Below are 19,617 nucleotides of genomic sequence, written 5' to 3'. Positions count from 1 at the left end.
TTAGTTCAAGAAAGAGATCTTGGAGTCATTGTGGAAAGTTCTCTGAAAACATCCAATCAATATACAGCGGCAGTCAAAAAAGCTAACAGAATGTTGAGAATCATTAGGAAAGGAATAGATAATAAGACAGAAAATATTGTATTGCCTCTTTATAAATCCATGGTACGCCCACATCTTGAATACTGCATGCAGATCTGATCGCCCCTTCTCAAAGAAGATATATTGGAACAGGAAAAGGTACAGAAAAGGGCAACAAATGATTAGGGGTATGGAAAAGCTTCCCTATGAGGAGAGATTAATAAAACTGGGACTTTTCAGCTTGAAAAAGAGACAGCTAAGGGGGGATATGATAGAGGTCTATAAAATCATGACTGGTGTGGAGGAAGTAAATAAGGAAGTGTAATTTACTCCTTCTCATAACACAAAAACTAGGGGGTCACCACATGAAATGAATAGGCAGCAGGTTTAAAACTAACAAAAGGAAGTATTTCTTCATACAATGCACAGTCACTCTGTGAAACTCCTTGCCAGAGGATGTTGAGAAGGCCAAGACTATAATGGGCTTCCAAAAATAACTAGAGAAGTTCATGGAGGATAGGTCCATCAATGGCTATTAGCCAGGATAGGCAGGGGTTGCTGTTTGTCAGAGGCTGGGAATGGCCAACAGGATGGATCACTTGATAACCTGTTCTATTTATTCCCTCTGAAGCACCCCATAATGGCCACTGTTGGAAAGCAGGATATTGGACTACATGGACCATTGGTCCGACCCAATATGGCCATTCTTACGTTATATGAACTTCCCCAAAACAATTCTTAGAGCAGTTCTTTTAGAAAAACATCCAATCTTGACTTTAAGAAATGCCAGTGATGGCGAATCCATCATGACCCTTGCTCAGTTGTCCCAATTAATTATTCTCACTGTTAAAAATGCATGCCTTATTTCTAGTCTGAATTTGTCTTGCTTCAACTTCTAGACACTGGATCCTGTTATACCTTTCTCTGCTAGACTGAAAAGCCCATTTTCAAATATTTGTTTCCCAGGTAGGTATTTATAGAGTGTAATCAAGTCAACCTCTAACTTTCTCTTTGTTAAGCTAAACAGATTGAACTCCTTGAGTCTATCACTATAAAGCATGTTTTTCAATCCTTTAATCATTTTCATGGGTCTTCTCTGAAACCTCTCCAATTTATTGACTTTCTTCTTAAACTGTGGACACCAGAACTGAACACAGTATTCCAGCAGCAGTCACATCAGTGCCAAATGCAGAGGCAAAATAATCTCCACTCCACTCAAGATTTCCTGTTTGTGCATCAAAGGATCACACAGGTTTCAAGTACTTAAAAGGTTGTTACAAGGAGGAGGGAGAAAAATTGTTCTCTTTAACCTCTGAGGACAGGACAAGAAGCAATGGGCTTAAACTGCAGCAAGGGCGGTATAGGTTGGACATTAGGAAAAACTTCCTAACTGTCAGGGTAGTTAAGCACTGGAAAAAAATGCCCAGGGAGATTGTGGAATCTCCATCATTGGAGATTTTTAAGAGCAGGTTAGACAAACAATGCTCAGGGATGGTCTAGACTCTAGAATAATGCCTGATCCTGCCACAAGTGCAGGGGACTGCACTAGATGACCTTGCAAAGTCCCTTCCAGTCCTACGATTCTATGATTATCCATCACAACCCGCAAATCTTTTTCAGTTACTGCTTCCAAGGATAGAATCCCCCATCTTGCATGTATGGCCTGCTGTCTTTGCTCCTACATGTATACATTTACATGTAGCCATATTAAAATGCATATTGTTTGCTTGTACCCAGGCTAGCAAGTGATCCAGATTGCTCTGCATCAGTGATTTGTCCCCTTCACTGTTTACTACACCCCCAATTTTTGCATCATCTGTAAATTTATCAATGATCATTTTATATTTTCTACTAGATTATTGACAAAAATGTTAAATAGCATAAGTATTGATCCATGAAGGACACCCTTAGAAACACAGCCCCACTAAATGAGGATTCCCTGTTTATAATTAATTTTTAGACTTATTAGTTAGCCAGCTTTTAATGTATGCTAAGTTAATTTTATATCATTCTAGTTTTCTTAAATCAAAATGTCATGTGGTACCAGATCAAACACCTTACAGAAGTCTAAGTACATTACATCAACACTATTACCTTTATTAACCAAACCTGCAATCTCATAAAAAAATATATTAAGTTAGTATGACAGTATCTATTTTCCATACACCAATGTTTATTGGCATTAATTATATCAATCTCCTTTAATTCTTTATTAGTCAAATCCCATATCAGCCACTCCATTATCTTCCCCAGGACAGATGTCAGACTGATAGGCCTATAATTAGCTGAGTCGTCCCATTTACCCTTTTTAAATATTGGCACAATATTAGCTTTCTTCCAGTCTCGTATAACTTCCTCAATGTTCCAAGACTTATTGAAAAATCAACATTAATGGTCCAGCAAGCTCTTTTAAACCTCTTGGATGCAAGTTATATCAGTACCTGCTTATTTTAAAATGTCTGAGTTTAGTAGTTGCTATTTAACATCTTCCTGAGATATTAGAAGAATGGAGTGTTATCATCCTCATACAATATGTCTATATTATTTTTTACCCAAATACAGAACAGAAATATTTATTGAACACTTCTGCCATTTCTGTTTTATTATTTCTATTTCTACCATTTCCATCTAGTAATGGACCAATACCACTGTTCAGATTTGTTTTGTTCCTAACAGGCTTAAAAAACTCCCCCTTACTGACCTTCTCTCTTATGGCCATAGATTTCCCCTCAATTCCCTTTGTTTCCCTTATCAATTTTCTACAATTCCTAGGTTTGGATTTATATTCATTACTATCAACTTCCCCTATCTTCCATTTGCTATATATTATATTTTAACTTTTTATATCTGCCTTCACTTACTCGCTAAACCAGGTCAGTTTTTTAGCCAGTACAGTTTTCTTCCTCAATTGTGGCTTTTGGGGCACCTAGTGAAGAGTTCTGAAACAATTTCCAATTATCATTCACCTTTTTCTGATTAAAATTTTCCTCCCAGTTGATTTGGCTCATAATTGTTTTAAGCTTTGTGAAACTGGCCCATTTAAAACAACAAGTATACATGTTACTGGTCTGGACTTTACTCTGTACACTGATGAAAAGATATTATGTATTAATATTTAAACATCAACCCTTGAGCAAAATTCCTCACATGATATTTGCTTTACTGAGAGTCCAAATGAACAGATACTTAGGCCTTGTCTACACACACTCTTGTAGTGGTTTAGTTAAACTGATTTAATAAAATGGTGCAAACTCCTGTGTGGACACACTTAGTTTGGTTTAAGAGCTGCTTATTTCAATTTAGCTTCACCCTGTTCCTAACTGAATTAAGTTAAACCAAAATAAGCTCTTTTTGCACCAATTTAATAAAAATCAATAAAGAAATCACAGCTTAAGTAAAACCAGTGCAACTTTGCATATAAACCAGCCCTTACAAAGGCAAGACTCAAGCTATTGGAATGAATGTACATGTTAATTTAAAAACTAGATTACAGCAGCATTTGACTAATGCATCCCATAAAATTAATTAAAGCAAACAGGCAAAACCTCACTATAGATCTTGCCTTGTACCATGATCTCAAACTAAACCCATTCAGAGTTAAATCTTGTTCAACACCAAAGAAATTATATTTAAGAGATTAACATTTTCATAAGGGACATGTTAAAATGAAGTGCTACTTTTGTTCCAGCCTGCCTACCAGGCCTTCCCTCAGGTCTCAGCAGACAATTTTTTCTTTATGAGAGACATTTACTCTCATTTCCTTGTTTCCTGAATAGTAGACTCACTTCATAAATTCAATAACATTAAAGAAACATCCCTGGCAGCAATGTGGCTCCAATCCCCTTAGCCTTCTGTAGGAAGGATACCAGTATTATACTAACAGCCTGATGAGATTAGATACATGTGAGGTAATTAACTGATCTTCTGATCCATACTGTTCACAAAACTTGCCAACCTTTATTCTAGAAACATGACAATTTCAGCATCAGATGATGTCTCTGCAGAAAGGAGAGAGATTAGAAAACTAACAGGCATACATAAAATATAAACTACTGCCTAAAAATCAGAAGTTACGATTATGTATGTAATGATGCACAAGCGGCCGTGTGGCAAATCAGATGATGATATTAGAGGGGAGGGGAAGAGGAGAAATCATTTCTCTCCATTGTAAAGCTCTGATAATGCATAGCAGCAGCAGCCACTGCCACTGTGACTAGCGGATTATCAACAGTGAATCCCCTCGTCATAGAGAAACCTGGATTACAGTCTAAAAATGCTACTACCCTCACCCCTTTCCTTCAGAAGCCACTAATCACTGTGGCGGTTTCTTACATAAAATGATGTCTTTTAACCAACACACTTTGAAAGAAAGCGGAAGCGGGGTCAATGCAGGATGTGTCCCCAGAACCACATCTCACCCTTCGAAAGCTTTAATCACTGCAGAATGCTCATCAATCCGATTCCACGCCCGGCTTTGACACTAAAATACTGTCATTATTTGCAAAGCACTGGAACTTTTGCATCCGTACAAGGCAACATATAGGCGAGGGGGGGAAATTATACAGATACAGCCGGGGAAGGAGGAGATAAGGCCAAGGTTTTGTTCTCCTCCCCCCCAGCAGCAACACAGTCGGGAGAAGGAAGCTTAGTCCTGAGGGCAGGGCTGGGGGAAGAGGAGAGGGATTTTTCTGTGCATCTTCTGTGCAAGGAGCCCATAGGCATCCTTATGTTATAGATGAAAACCTCTCGGGTGGCACTAATAGAGCTGATTGTGAATTACGCGGGTGTGCACGGGAACATGGTCCAATCAGAGAGCGGCACCTCTAGAAGGACACCCATAGGGATGATTGTGAATGAGCAGGGTGCACACAGGAACATGGCGCAAGGAGAGAGAGGCACCCCTACAGCTGACTGTGAAAGAGGAGCGGGGGGGGGGGGGGGGGAGGTGCATGTCACTCCTGTACATCGCGCGCGCGCACCGAGCCAGGACACTCGAATGTGTGTGCACAAACAACACGACCCCGGTGATCACACCTGTCTCGTCACCCCGCCCTCAGATACACACCCCTGAGAGGCGACCCCCCCCCTCCCGCCGCCGCCCGCGCTGCACACCCAGAGCCCGGCCCGGCCCGCTCACCCGAAGAGCCCCCTGAGGAAGGAGTGCGAGGACTTGACCCGCTTCTCGGCCTCGGCCAGGAGCTGCACGGCCTCGCGCTCCTTGCCGCTGCTGTCCATGGCGGCGGCTCGCTTCTGAGGGGATGCTCAGCCTCCCTCCGCCGGCGCCAGACCCGCCCCACCCCACCCCGCCCCGCACGCCGGGAGCGGCCGGGAGAGGCGGGCAGAGCGGTGTCGGGAGATGTAGGCCGTGCGGGCAGGGAGCGGAGACTGCGAGGGGCTGTGTGTGTGTGTGTTTGTGAGAGAGAGACTGTCATCGTGCGTGTGACTGACAGTTGTGTGTGTGTGTGATGGTGTCAGTGTGTGAGTGTATTGTGCGTGTGATGCTGGGTGTGCATGGCAGCATCAGTGTGTGACTGTGCTTGTATGTGACTGTGTGTGTGTGTGTGATGGTGTCTGTCACACACTGAGTATACTGTGCGTGTGATGCTGGGTGTGCATGGCAGCATCGGTGTGTGACTGTGCTTGTATGTCTGACAGTGTGCATGTGACAGTGTGTGTGTGAGAGAGGTCAGTGTGTGACAGTATATTGTGCGTGTGACGCTGGATGTGCATGGCAGCATCAGTGTGTGAATATGCATGTGCATGATGATGCCAGTGTGTGACTGTGCTTGCATGTCTGACAGCGCGCATGTGACAGTGTGCGATGGTGTCAGTTTGTGCACATACACGATTGTGTCAGTGTGTATGTGACTATGTCCAGGTGTGATACTGTCAGTGCGTGTGTGTGCATGTGACAGTGTCAGGGTGTGATGGTGGCAGTGTGTGTATGTGGTGGCAGTGTGTGCGTGCACGTGTGATGGTGTCAGTGTATGCATGTGAGAAATAGTGTCTGTGATATTTAATATTATATTTATTATAATGTTTTGACACTATCAAAATGAAATGTTTTTATCTTATCAAAGTGAAACAATGTGACAATATTGAAACAAATCTTCTCAGTGTGTCCAAATCAAAACTCTTTAGAATTTCCATTTAATGGAAATTTTTTAACAAAAACAAATGTCAAAATGTCAGAATTTCCTGCAGAATAGAAATTCAATTTTCCAACCAGATCTAGTTTCAGACTTTCACCCTAGAATGCCCTATTGTCCTGCCAATAAATGTAATCAACACTTAGTGAAGTTATAAAGGTGTTAAGAGACACATATCTATGAAAGAACATGGTTTTACAGGAAAATAAATTGGGATTGGGTGGCTGTACTGTATTTTTCTACAACCATTTTCAGATGTCTTCACATGTGAAAAATAATTTGGCATTAGGAAGAGAGCTTTCACTTGGCTACTTTCTATAATTTATGATAATGCTGAATGCAATTAATGGAACATCTTTAATGAATGAAATTTTGAAAGAGTACATAGCAATACAAGCAGGGGAACTAACCTTTAACTGGTTCATTAAGGGTATATCTGCACCGAAATTAGACACCTGCAATTGGCCCATATCAGCTGACTCAGGCTCAAGGGGCTCAGGGTACCAGGCTGTTTAATTGTAGTGTAGAATTCCTGGCTACAGCCTGAGCTCTGGGACCCTCCCACCTCAGAGAGTCCTATAGCGCCTAGGCTCCAGCCTGAACCCAAACGTCTACACTGCAGTTAAACAGCCACTTCACCCAAGCCCTGCAAATACAAGTCAGCAGGCATGGGCCAGCCATGGGTTTTTAATTGCAGTGTAGACATACCTTGTGTGTACAAGTAGGATGATGAGTAAAATATCATGCACAAGCACAAGGGAGCAATCTTCACAATATCTTCCATGAAATTAGAGGTTTATTATTTTGTTCAATGTGCCACATGCTGGTAGATTACAATTATAAGGCAAGCTGTGATAAACATTTGGAGACAGCGTCCCACAAACATAAAGCAGAGGCTTTGAAATCCGAAAAGAGAAGAGAACAAAACATGCAGAAAACTGTAGGAGAAGTTTGAAGTGACAATAGATGAGCAATTTCAGAGATGGACAGAGATGTTTAAGCTTATTGTGCAGGCTTTCTGTGCAACAAATCTTCCACTAAAATCTCTTGACAATGTAACCCTAACAGAGTATTTAGAATGTAACCTGAAAAATATTGGAATCATACCAAGTTCAAGCCATCTACAGCAATTCTACTTGCCAAGAGTATTTGAAAATACATGAACTCCACTGGGCTCATTCAGCTACAGCAGTGGTTCTCAACCTTTCCAGACTACTGTCTCCCTTTCAGGTGTCTGATTTGTCTTGCATACCCCAAATTTCACCTCACTTAAAAAACATTTGCTTAAAAAATCAGACAAAATACTAAAGTGTCACAGCACACTATTACTGAAAAATTGCTTACTTTCTCATTTTTACCTAATAATTATTTCAAAATGATTGGAATATAAATATTGTACTTACATTTCAGCATATAATATAGAGAGCAGTATAAAACAAGCTACTGTCTGTATGAAATTTTAGTTGGTACTGATTTCGCTAGTGCTTGTTATGTAGCTTGTTGTAAAACTAGGCAAATATCTAGATGAACCTGGTTGTGAACCACTGGGCTAAAGACATAGGCTACTGGCCTGATTTTCCCATGCCTCTCTTGAGAAGTTACTGTTGCAAGTGCAGTTGTACTCACAGAGACCTCAAGGGTGATACAGTTTGCTGAGATCTGGAGCGATCAGCACAGGGTCTTGCTTCAGTTTTACAAATGCCTCCACATGCTGGTCTGTCCAGGCCCACACAATCACCCTTTTCAAGAAGATTATACAGTGGACCTGCAAAGGAAGCAAAGTTAGGAATGAAATCTTGATTGTATCCCACCAATCCTAAAAAAGATAGTAGTGTCAGTGGGCATAAGCAACTCTCAAATTGCATCCAGCTTCTGTTGGCCTGGCATTCTATCTCCTATAGATAAGGTAATACTTAAAAAGGAAACTTCTGAGACCATCAGTTGCAGCTTTGTTGGATTGCACTTTAATCCTGCCTCCTTGACGATCTGAAAAAACTCATTCAGGCATTCCAGGTGTTCCTCTTGAGTTTTAGTTGCTAAACAAATGTCATTCACATACTGAAATAAAACAGATGCATTTGGAAAACCTAGACATCTGCCCAGGTCATCTGCTCATGGAATACAGCAGGTCTATTTCAAAATCCTTGAGAAAGGACCATGAAGGTATATTGAACACCCTCAAACATAAATGCCAGACTGTGACATCCCAGGATGCAATCCAGACCACTGAGTAACCTGGTAACCTGGGATGCCCTTTACAATGCCTTGCTGCCATAGCCTCCAACCTGGACTGCTCAAAAACAGCATCCATCATGTAAGTCATTTCCAGATATGTCTATGTGTGCCGTGGCCAGCCAGCCACACCTTGGCTCTTACCAGCCTTAAAGATTACCACAGGGTGACCCCAATACACTTCCAGTCCTAGATTTTCACATAGAAATATAAGTCCTATACTGCTGGCCCTCTCCTGGACACTACAAATATATTGAGTCTGTTATTCCTTTAAGTAATAATATGCACAAAACATATTACCCCAAATGGGGTTATCCAGACACTTGAACTTGAACACACTGGATTAGATAAAACAATAAAACTAGTTTATTAACTACAAAGAGAGAGTTTTAAGTGAGTACAAGTAATGAGGCATAAAAGTCAAAAATGGTTACAAGAAAAATGAAGATAAAATGTTTACCAGTGACTAACTTAACAAACTATATCAGATTCAAGCAAAGTTTCTCACCACATGCTGCAGCAGATTACTGACCAAAGCCTCAAATGAGCACCTCTCCCCAAAAGTCCATGTACTGGTTATCTTCTCAGGTGCAGTGAATGTAATGGTGAGGGAGAAAGGGGTGTTTTGGGGTGTCTTATGGTCCTGTCCCCACTTTGAGAAGCATTTCCACCTCGAAGCAAGGTGACAAGCAGTCTGTGTGGAAGGAAACACCATGCCATTTCTTTGGTAAAATGTAGATTTTTGCCCCTGCGCCCTTTCATAGAATCATAGAAGATTAGGGTTGGAAGGTACCTCGGGAGGTCATCTAGTCCAACCCCCTACTCAAAGCAGGACCAACCCCGGCCAAAAAATGGCCACTAGCAGGTAATCGTCCATCAGCTGTGTTTATACTTCTGACTGCCCTTTGTCTCTGAGGAACGGGGTTTGGCCACTCCCTAAATTTATCTGGAAAATGTACTTTCTGTCACAATTTCAGTTTATGTTTATAACTCCACATATAATGCTGCTAGGTGCATTTTGCTATGATATTACTGATCATCCAGTTATGAATTTTTAAGTAATGCCTCAGAAGACACGCCTTGTTCTAAAATTATTACAGTAGTGTGTAGGGTGTGAACACAGGAGTGTATTCCATCACACAGGCAATATTGACTTTGTTAGCGACTGGTAGAGACCAATAGCCATTCACAATATCAATGGTGGAAAACCATTCTGCTTTGGGAGTAATGGATTTAATCAGGTCAGGCATCTTTGGCCACTATAGCAGCACAAGCCTGTGTGGCGTGATTTAATTTTCAATAATCAATAGTAAGGTGCCATGACCCAGCTGGTTTTTATCCTGGCCAGATTGCGGAATTACATAATATGGTACATTTACAAATGACTCCTTGTCATAGCAAAGATTTGATAGTGCTGGCAATATGAGATATGGCCTTATCTGGGAACGAGTACTGCTTCTGTGCGGGAGAATCTCCTCCTGTGATTAGAGTAGTCACGGACATCCTTCCATATCCATGCTTGTGTTTTGCAAATGCATATATATATTTAGCCACTAATGCCTGCACATCTGCTCTTCCTTGTGAAATATTTTCCAGGGTATATATCGCAGGCTTTTCCATTGTTAAAACAAAATTACATGCAGAAATAACAACAGGCTGATTGTCCAATGCCTGTGCTGTAGTTACACACAACAAGCAGTTGGTTAAATCTAAAATGCATCCATGTTTACACAACAAATCTACTCCCAACAAATTATAAGGTTCCTTCAGATGTGCAAGTGCAAATACGTGTGTCCTTCATGTGTTCCCTATCCGCAGCACCACTGGTCGAGATAACGCAGCTGTGAACTGGTTACTCGCAAATGTTGCCAATACCTTGGGTTGTCCTGATTATAAAGATGATTCTGGATTTTCATCGTTAATTATGCTGAATGATGCCCCACTATCAATAATAAATCATAAATGGCAGCCACTCACCATTGCTGATACTGTGGGTCTCCTGTTTGCATCCCTGCCCAAAGGGGCTACGACGTGGTTTGCGCCTGTTGGCATCATGCTATCTGTTCTTGTGGGTCCTCACTCTCCCCACTTTTCCTGGCTCACCGTAAGCAGAGTCAAAGTCCAGAATAGGGCAGTAGCTACCGCAATGGGTTGGGCTGGGGTGCGCTGGCAATTCAGAATCATTGAGTTCATCTGCTTCTGTATTTCCCATATATCATGCATCTGAGCTTCTAGGGAGATCCCGATCTGATGAAGTTCTTTAATAATCATGTCCAGCTTAGGATCAGGAGATAGATGAGTTGGGCTTTTTGGGCGAGGGAGACAATGGTCAGCCTCAGGCAGGGCCAGCCGGCCGTAGACCAAATGGCGCCCCGGTGAGGAGCTCATATTGAGACAATCATCTATGCTGACTCCTAAATCCTTTGTTGAGCCATTGCTTTGCAAGATAACACCTACAGGATGAGAGATTCTATCTGCAGGTTTGTTTGACCAGACCTACTTTCCATGAAAACACGTCTGACTCAGGGACCTTTTGGTGCCAAGTAGCAGAGATACATGGATGTATAAGAATTACAGCAATCCCTTGTCCCTGGTATTTATATTCTAGTTCACCACAGAGCGTCATGGAAGGTCTCTAACAAAAGCTTGTGTCACACTGGTCATCAGTATCATTGTGACATGTATGTACAAATACTATGTAAGGAGCTATGTATATATACTGAAAATTATGCTCTTAAGGTATGCGGCTGAGGGGCAGTTGGTCACCATGAAAGGCGAAAAGCAGGTTTTTGTCCAGGCAAGAGATGTTTATCCATATGTCTGCTTACATATAAATTGAGTATTGTCTGGTTCATAATGGGCAACCATGAGCACTAAGTCAAATGCCAGCGAAGAGCTGGAGGGGACTGTAGAAGGAAACTAACAAAAAGAGCTAAACAGTGATGGCGTAAGAGGGAGAAGGAACCCTATCTTGAGGTGCACATCAATGATTTGTTCTGGTATCTTGCCATCCTTTAGCTAGGAAGTAAATGGCCAGTGAATTTGCCTCATGAAAAAAGGGATCTTCACTAGGCTTGGTTGAAAATGCTAGAGAGTTTTGGGTGAGACGAGCTTCTTTAGACAGGAGGATAACTTGTTAGTTAAGTTTAGTCCCTAGAGAGTGCGTTGGGCTTTTTTTGAGTGTGTGTGTAACCATTTGGCTCCAATATTCTTACTCACTATCACTTCCTCCCCTGTTCTTTGACAATAAATGTATTCTTGTTTTCACTATAAATATATCTAAGAGTTGTGTGTTTCGCAGAGCTGCTTTCTGAGACATAACTAAAACAGTGGTGCACTGTTCCTTGCAGAACAGAAGGCCTGGTAATTCTGTGAGTGTTCAGTGGCTAAGGAGCAGATAATGTGATGCTGACTGGATTAGGGGGGCCCTTGAGGTGTATTCAGGAGCTCTGATTACTCCCTTCTACACCAATCTCACGTTGGGAGTGTCAGGCTGGCTGGATTGGAGCGGGGCATTTATTATATTTTTTAACATCAATACATCAGAATCATAATAATTCATGTGAGATATGCCATGTCAGATACTGTGAGAAAGGCTATAATGTGCTAAGTAAGATGATGATGTTTATGTTCATGTGTTATAGGTGTAATGGAAGTTATGGGTATGTTTGATATCTCTGTATTTCAAATTGTGCTGCGTCTGGGCGACACCCCAGACAGGATGGCTGCAGCGATAGCCTGCTTAATGGCCCAGTAAGAAATTCACAGTGGAGACTTGGAAGGCAGTGCTTGTATTGCCAGAGGTTGGTGGTTTCACGGCACTGATCCACAGCAGGCACAGACAAGATGTCCTCATGCAAAGGGCAGGTGCTAGTGAGGTGACTCCCTGAGACGCATCACACCATGCTCACAGTCACAGTTCAAGGTAATTGCATCTGTATTCCGCTCTGTGGTCCCGCGAGGGCGCCGGCTCTCAGGCTGTCTGCTCCCCAGCCATTGCCTTCCTGAGTGGAGACCTGCATTTCAGGTCCTCCTGACCGGAGTATGTCCTGGCTGCACAGTTCGCTGACTACACTGTGTCATTCCCAGCAGAAACAGGCTACCCCAGCTCACCTGCTTGCTTTGTCTTCAGAGATGGGTAACAGACGTAATTCTTACAGTTATAAGGTACCACACAGCATTTTCTATGCAGGCCTACTTTATTCTTAAGGTAAAAAGCATTCCAGAGAAAACATATTAAAAACAATAAAAGAACCTAGCTCAGAAGCTTACCATGGTTCCCCCGAGCCCTAACATGGATTCCAGCAGGAGAAACCCTTCAAATCCCTATCAAAGAGGATTCTTTGTGGTTTCAAGCTCATCACAGCTTCAGCTCAGTACAAGCACACTCATATCAAGTTTAGTCCACTCCATATACAGTTCAGGGGTCTTTGATCTCAAGTTTCCAGGAGCAGGTAGTGAGTAGACAAAGGGTTTTCCTTCTCAGGGGATAACTTCAAAAGGGTGGATTCAAAGTGAGTCATTTGCATTCCCCTCACCCTCAGGTATTTCCTAGGAAATCCACTTTACACGCATTGTCCCAAAAAGTCCTTTGGGGTTCCGAACATTTACATTAGTCAAGTCCCTTGTATGTAACTTTTCTATCCCACAATAACACATAGACAATTGCATTTTTAATAAATGGACCTTAAAGATGTAAAACTTAATTCAATAAAGTTCACTTTCATTCACTAAGGTTCGTTCAGAACATTGCAGGATATGGTCAGTCTGTCACAGCCTGGCATTAATCTTATTTTTAGCCTCCAATTCTTTGCTGACACGATCAACATCAGTCTGTAGAGACATGAGGTATGGGGGGGAAAGGGTACACTTTACCAGGGCCCGGAGGTCCTGGGGCGCCCAGCCCAGGCTGCAACCCCCATATCCATGCGGAAAAAATTGAGGCTAAATTGTAGATCATGCCTGAGGATATTTATAGAAACTTATTTCTCTGTATATATCAGCAAGATCTTGTGAGATTTGCTGGAGCCAATCTGAAGCAGTGTTAGAGCAGTCTCAAGCAACTTCTGAACAGTAAATTGCTGGACCTGCTGGCCCAGCCCGGTCCTTCTCTAGAATAGAGAGCGTGTGCTTGTGCAGTTAAACTAGGACTTGTCATTTGAGACTGAGAGACTTGTGCTCCTCTCTGTGACATGGTCTATCATATCAAGACCAAGAACTACCAGTCCCAGAGAAATTGACTTTGGGGGGCTAATTCATGATTTTGCAATGAAAAAGGCTGGAAAAATAAAGCTTTAAAGTTAATTGGCCAAATTATAAAATGTTTGCAGTCACATTGGTCCATTAGACTAAAAAATTCAAGACTTCGACAGGATATACCTTTATAATGACCAAAAAGTTACAAAATAGTCAGCAAACTTGTAGGACTCGCAGGTGGGGTGTTATGTTAAACAAAAACAGCAAAACGGGGGGGGGGGGGGGGGACGACGACGACACGGACGACATTTTTCAGAAATGTAGAATATGTAACAGTAATTTCAGAATTCAAACTTTTTTCATGGCTCATGAGATTGTATGTATGGGATGAGGGATTGTGCTATGTGTGGGGGAGGGGGCCCGTGTTGCAAGTTTGTACTGGCCCCGAAAAAAATTATGCTTGGGCCCTGCTCCAAACCTTTTGAATTTCCCAGTCTCCCAACATTTGTTAAAAATTAACACTGGTGATTCAGAGAGTTCCTTAGCTCGTTCCTTTAAGAACCTTGGATGTGCATTCTTTGGGCCTTTTTTTTTTTTTTTTTTTTTTTGAAATGTTTAATTTTAGCAGATGTTGCCTTACATCCTTACAATGAGTGACTGGAATATAAAGCCCAGCAAAATCATATTAGAAATAAGGCATACATTTTTAACAGGAAGGGCAATTAACCATGGGAATGAACAACCAAGGGAAAGGATAGATTCTCCATGTCTTGAAGTCCTCATATCAAGACGAGATGACTTTCTTGAAGATCTCCTTTACTCAGACACACTTTACTGGGCGCAAGGCTGAAGCAACTGGATGAAATTCTAAGCCCACTGCAAAAAATGAGATCAGCCTAGGTGATCTAACGGACCCTTCTGGCCTAAAAAGCTATGACTCTATGACAGGCATTTTATCTGCCAAAGACTCCAGGGACTGGGTCGTAACATTGGGAATTGGAATCCTGATGAGTTCCTACTGACAGCAAAAGAGGAGGGCTATGGAGGAAAGGCATATCTTTGACAGTACACTTTTCTACATGGGAAAACCCTTTTGTACTCTGCCCTATATGCTATGGGGATTCAAGGGTTACTAGATCAGACTGAAGGTGTTGGCATGACCACAGAGGGCCTCTAATGCTCCATCCCCTGACATCATGTGCCCGCCCAGATTTCTGCCTTCCATTTAGCGCAGAGGTTTTCAAACAGTTTGAAAACCATCACCTCCTGCCAGGAGCTGGTGGATCGGAAGCTGGTGGGAGCTGCCCAGCCTGCTTGGGTCCGGCAGCCCTCCCTGCCCTGCTTCCCAAGGCAGGCCACCTTTGCACGACCGGGCATGCCCCAGGCAGGGCGGGTGCCACAGTTCCGAACTGCGCCCTGATGCGCTCTTGCCTCTCCCATGAAGGAACCTGGTGCAGACCAAGGACAGCTTCTGGATCCGGCTTCTGCCCACAGAGCCCGGCTGCCAGGAGCTGCTCCCTGAGGCACTCACTCACTGCTGCCCTGATGCTCTGGCTCCTTTGGGAGAGAGGCAAGAGTGTGTCAGGGGCACAGCCTGGAGCTGTGCCACCCACCTTATCTGGGGAGCACCTGGCCGTGAAGAGGCGGCCCGGCTCAGGGAGCAGGGCAGGGAGGGCTGCTGAGCAGCCAGCCTGTGCCCTGGCTCCCACAATGCGGAGAGCCCAGGGTGCGAGCAGGCCGGGTGGCTCCCACTGGCTCCCGATCCACTGGCTCCTGGTAGGAGGCACCGGTTTTCAAACCGAGCCCACATGACACACAAACGTCGCCTCTGGTAGGGGGCACAAATATGCTTGTTCACCCTGGGCGCTAAAATGCCTAGTTACGGCTCTGATTGACAGGGTAGTTACAGTGCAAGTGGCCTCGATCGGGAAATGGACAATGACTCCCAGGCTTACAGACAGGCTGCCAGACAGCCCAGCTCCCATGGGCAAGTGGACGATGATCCCCATTGTTACGGAGAAATGGCCAAGGAACCCTGCTGAAACTGGCCGGCTGCTGGTGAACTCATCAGCCTTGAGCCAGTGATGTTTCCGCCAACCAGGACTTCTCTTCCCAGCACTGCTGTGAGCACATGATAGGAGCTGGGCCAGCCTGGTAGGCACAGAGGGAGTCTGTTTTTAATCTCTGGGAGCCATGGGACAATCAGTGCCAGACTATGTTCCAGGGGTGGTCGAGCGCTGCTCTGGTGGACAGGATTCGAGCAAGGCCAGTTCCGACAGGCAGGGGCTTTCGATACATGCTCCGCTGGGCAAGGGACCGGCTGGCCTTGTTCCAACAGGCAAAAGGCCCTGACAGGGAGAGGAATGGGGCCAGCCCTACTAAATTGCTTAATCCTTCTCCCCATAAATAAATCCTTTGCTGTCAGAATCAAGTCTCCAGTCAATTAAAGCTGCTCTCTTCTCAGATCAATTCATCCCTGACACAGGTAGAAGGACAGCTCCCTATGTTACAGACCAGCTGTCAGTGAGCTGGGCCCCCACAGCTCAGTGGACATTGACTTGATTACAATATCAGTACTGTTTCATCTTCCACAAGTAAAAGGAAAGTGGTTGAAAAGATGCTGGCAAGTGCAATCAGCTCATACAGGTAAACGGACATGAATTCCCACTGTGACAGCGCGGTCCATTTCCCCAGTAAGCGGATGATGATCCCCGCTGCTGCGGATAGATTTCAGGTGAGCTCTAGTTCTACAGAGCAGTTGTGCCACCTGCCTTAAGTGATTTTTACACCCAAAATTATCATCCCTTTAAAATCAGATTCCTGAGGCTCAAGGGCCAACATTTGAAGGGTGTCACTTAAAGCTCTCTCTCAAGAGAGCCCTGTGAACTGCTCCTCATCACCCCAGGGAGCAGCTGTAGCTGGGCAGAAATCATGAGCGACACAGGCTGATCTAGTGGTTAGAGCAGTGGACTGGGAGGTCAAGACTCCTGATTTCACAGGATTTCAAGGATGTGACTCCCGAGGGATGGCAGATCTGTCTGGTATAGTTCAGAAGTAGGAGAGGAGCAGCAAGGAGCAATTTAGAAGGGATAGTGGCTCTAGCTGGGAGTGGGGAGACACTGAGAGGCACTGGCCCATCAGGGAATAAGAGGAACAGCTCAGAAGGCAGAGTCAGTCTGGTATGTTTAGCTGCGGACAGGAAGTGAGAGAGAATGGAGATTGGATGCTAAGGGTGTGGGATGCGATTGGCTCCAATGACTTTCACCTCGCAGATGCGTCTTTCTTCTTCAGTTGTAGTTTTCCAGTAAGATCGCATGGACCCACAACCACAGCCAGGTTAGCCCAGCAGGCACAGGAGGGAGCCGGCTGAGCAGGAATGCCGTGGAGCTATTAGAGCTGACGCCACTCCCACGAGGATGAAAAGGAAGAGAGATGGACAAGGCCTTATGACATCCAGCCGGGCTCATGTAGCTGGAGGAAGAAAAGACAGCCAGGGGCAGTGCCCGCCTGGCACCAAAACCGACTGCAGGAAAAATTGCAGCTTGGAATTGTGGGAATGAGGAGAATGAAAATGACTCCACGCAGGAACGGCTTGGAGAAGCAAAGTTCTAAGAGTCACTTGGGCCTGAGCCATCGCTGAGCATCCAGTGACTGCTCCCCAGACCCATAACTAGGCATCTTAGCGCCCGGGGCGAGCAAGCATATTTGCGCCCCCTAGAGGAAACATGAGGGGGGGTGTCATGCACCCTCCCTCCCCCCCAGATTTCTGCCTTCCATTTAGCACAGAGGTTTTCAAACAGTTTGAAAAACATTACCTCCTGCCAGGAGCTGGTGCATTGGAAGCTGGGGGGAGCCACTCAGCCTGCTCGGGCCCCTGGCTGGCCTGCTTTTCAAGCCAAGCCAAGCCACTCCTGCATAGTGCTCTTGCCTCTTCCGCAGAGAAGCCCAGCACAGACCAGAGACGGCCTCTGGAGCCAGCCCCTACCCTCAGAGCCCAGCTACCATAAGATGCTCTCCAAGGCGCTCGCTTGTGCCCACCCCCCTATCATGTTGCCTCTGGGCTGAGGAACAGCAGCAGAGCCAGGAGCGCCAGATGAAAACTCTCAGTATGATTAATGGGTGCAGTCTGCTCTCCTGTGCATGTCAATGGCTGAGGTTCCAGTGAGTTCAGTGGGAACAGATCCGTGCCCATTGGTATCACAGTCAATTGTCTGTGTGCAGTTTTCATTGATTCCTAATTTTTGTTTCAACAACTTTTTTTTTTTAAATTGCAGAGTGGAAATTACGTAAGAGTTAATTGCTCAAAGCCAAAAGTAATAGAGATTTGTAAAAACCACCATTCCATGATGCAAAGGGATTTATGTCCTTTGCTTTGATTAAATATAGGGCATAAGGGAAGATTAGGGGAAATACTGTAGCAGAAGAATGAGAAAGAGAGAGAAAGAGAAGAGACTGTTTTTAGTATAAAATTGACAAAACTGGAATAATTTTTTGTTGGTTTTTAAAAAACAGCCTAAAAAAATAATCAGCATTTTCAGTGAACTTGTAGGTAGAACTCATTAGAATGCTAACGGAATAGAGAAAAGCTCTTTTCAAAGCAATCAACATTATGGGCCCAGAATGGAATCCTTGAGAGAGGGCAGGGCACCATCCAGTCCAGCACAGCCAATAGCCCAGTAGGCAGGTACTTGAAATATGGGTGTCCAGGTTCAAGTCCCTGCTCTATCTTATTGAGCCACCGGAGTTGAACCTGAGTGCTTTCAAATACATAGAAGAAAGGAATTACAAGTATAAGCTATGAGAGTCATGAACTCTCCTAAGGATAGATCATACCAAAAATGCCAGCTGTCACGGATGATTTCACAGGGAATTTTACTTCAGATTCTATGGCCCTTACAATTTATATCTGTTTCTGTTATTTTAAGCACGGATTTTATGAGGGAAAAATATTTATCACTGGTTCAGTTTTACTTGGTGAATCTGATTTTTCTCTCACAGTCATTTAATTCCATTTGCTTCATTGAAGTTACTTCTGATTTATAATCGAAGGAACACTAGTCATTTAAGTTCTTGGCATAAATGGCATAGTTGTTTTCAGTGGCAGTTTCACCTTGTTAAGGCAAGTTAAAAGGTATTGTGCAGAGTACATTCATACGTCATGTACCTATCTCAGGCTCCAATTCAGCAAAGCACTTAAGCTTAACTCTAGGCATGATTAAATCACATCAATGGGACTTAAGCGTGTACTTAGAGTTAAGCATATACTTAAATGCTTTGCTGAGTAGCAATGGACTGCTAAACTGGGGCCTTACCGCTTTTCTGCCACAACCAGAAACAAAGAGAGATTTCCTCTGTATTATGTAAGTGAGAGTGAAAGAACGGCCTGTGTATTTGCAAGGCCTGAGGCACGGTATGAAAAACAGCAAACTGCATGACCATTTTGGAGGCGATGAGGAAAACAATGATTTGAGACCTGATTCTCATTTGCACTAACCCCACTTTCTGGTGTAACGGGATCTTAGAATTAACTCCCACTTCAAGGCAAAGCAGTGTAAAGATGCCTTGATGGAAAGGAGAATCAACTCTTTATGGTTTTCTTTACCTTTTCCTTGAATGACCCCCAGTGTGCATAATGAGGTGCTGCTCTGGGTTGTCTCACAGCTGTCACCAAACTACACTAGAACGCTGCACCATTAGAGTTAAAGCAGTCAACCCCCTAGTGCGGACACAGTTATATCAGTGTCTAGAAAGATGCTTTATACCAGCATAGCTATTCCTGTATGGGAACAGAACCCAGGCAGCCCAAGTCTAACGCACGAGCCACTCAGCTACAAGCCTGGTACTAGGCAACACTGAGCCCTACAGTTATAGCAGCAGGGCACCCCAGTTTCCATGGTCATGCAGAGTGTTTTTTACACAAGCTTGCAGAGAGTGTGAGGGCCCTTCCCTCGATTTTCACCAA

At 43.9% G+C, this 19,617-nt stretch overlaps 1 protein-coding gene across 1 annotated transcript in view; it reads right to left on the bottom strand.

Moving 5' to 3' along the window:
* Nucleotides 1-5,340, bottom strand: part of NAPB (NSF attachment protein beta) — a 47,205-nt gene extending 41,865 nt beyond the window's left edge. Inside the window, exon 1 of the mRNA XM_067565340.1 lies at nt 5,216-5,340. Coding sequence (XP_067421441.1) covers nt 5,216-5,313 — 98 coding nt within the window. The 5' untranslated portion in view covers nt 5,314-5,340. The remainder of the gene's footprint in view (nt 1-5,215) is intronic.
* Between the last annotated feature and the right edge of the window lie 14,277 nt (nt 5,341-19,617).

Source organism: Emydura macquarii, unplaced genomic scaffold, assembly GCF_026122565.2.
Source record: "Emydura macquarii macquarii isolate MOO-44397 ecotype Brisbane River unplaced genomic scaffold, CSIRO-AGI_Emac_v2 contig_2676, whole genome shotgun sequence".
Classification (NCBI taxonomy): domain Eukaryota; kingdom Metazoa; phylum Chordata; order Testudines; family Chelidae; genus Emydura; species Emydura macquarii.
Note: the sequence above shows the minus strand (reverse complement) of the source record. Positions and strands in the feature narration are given on the sequence as shown.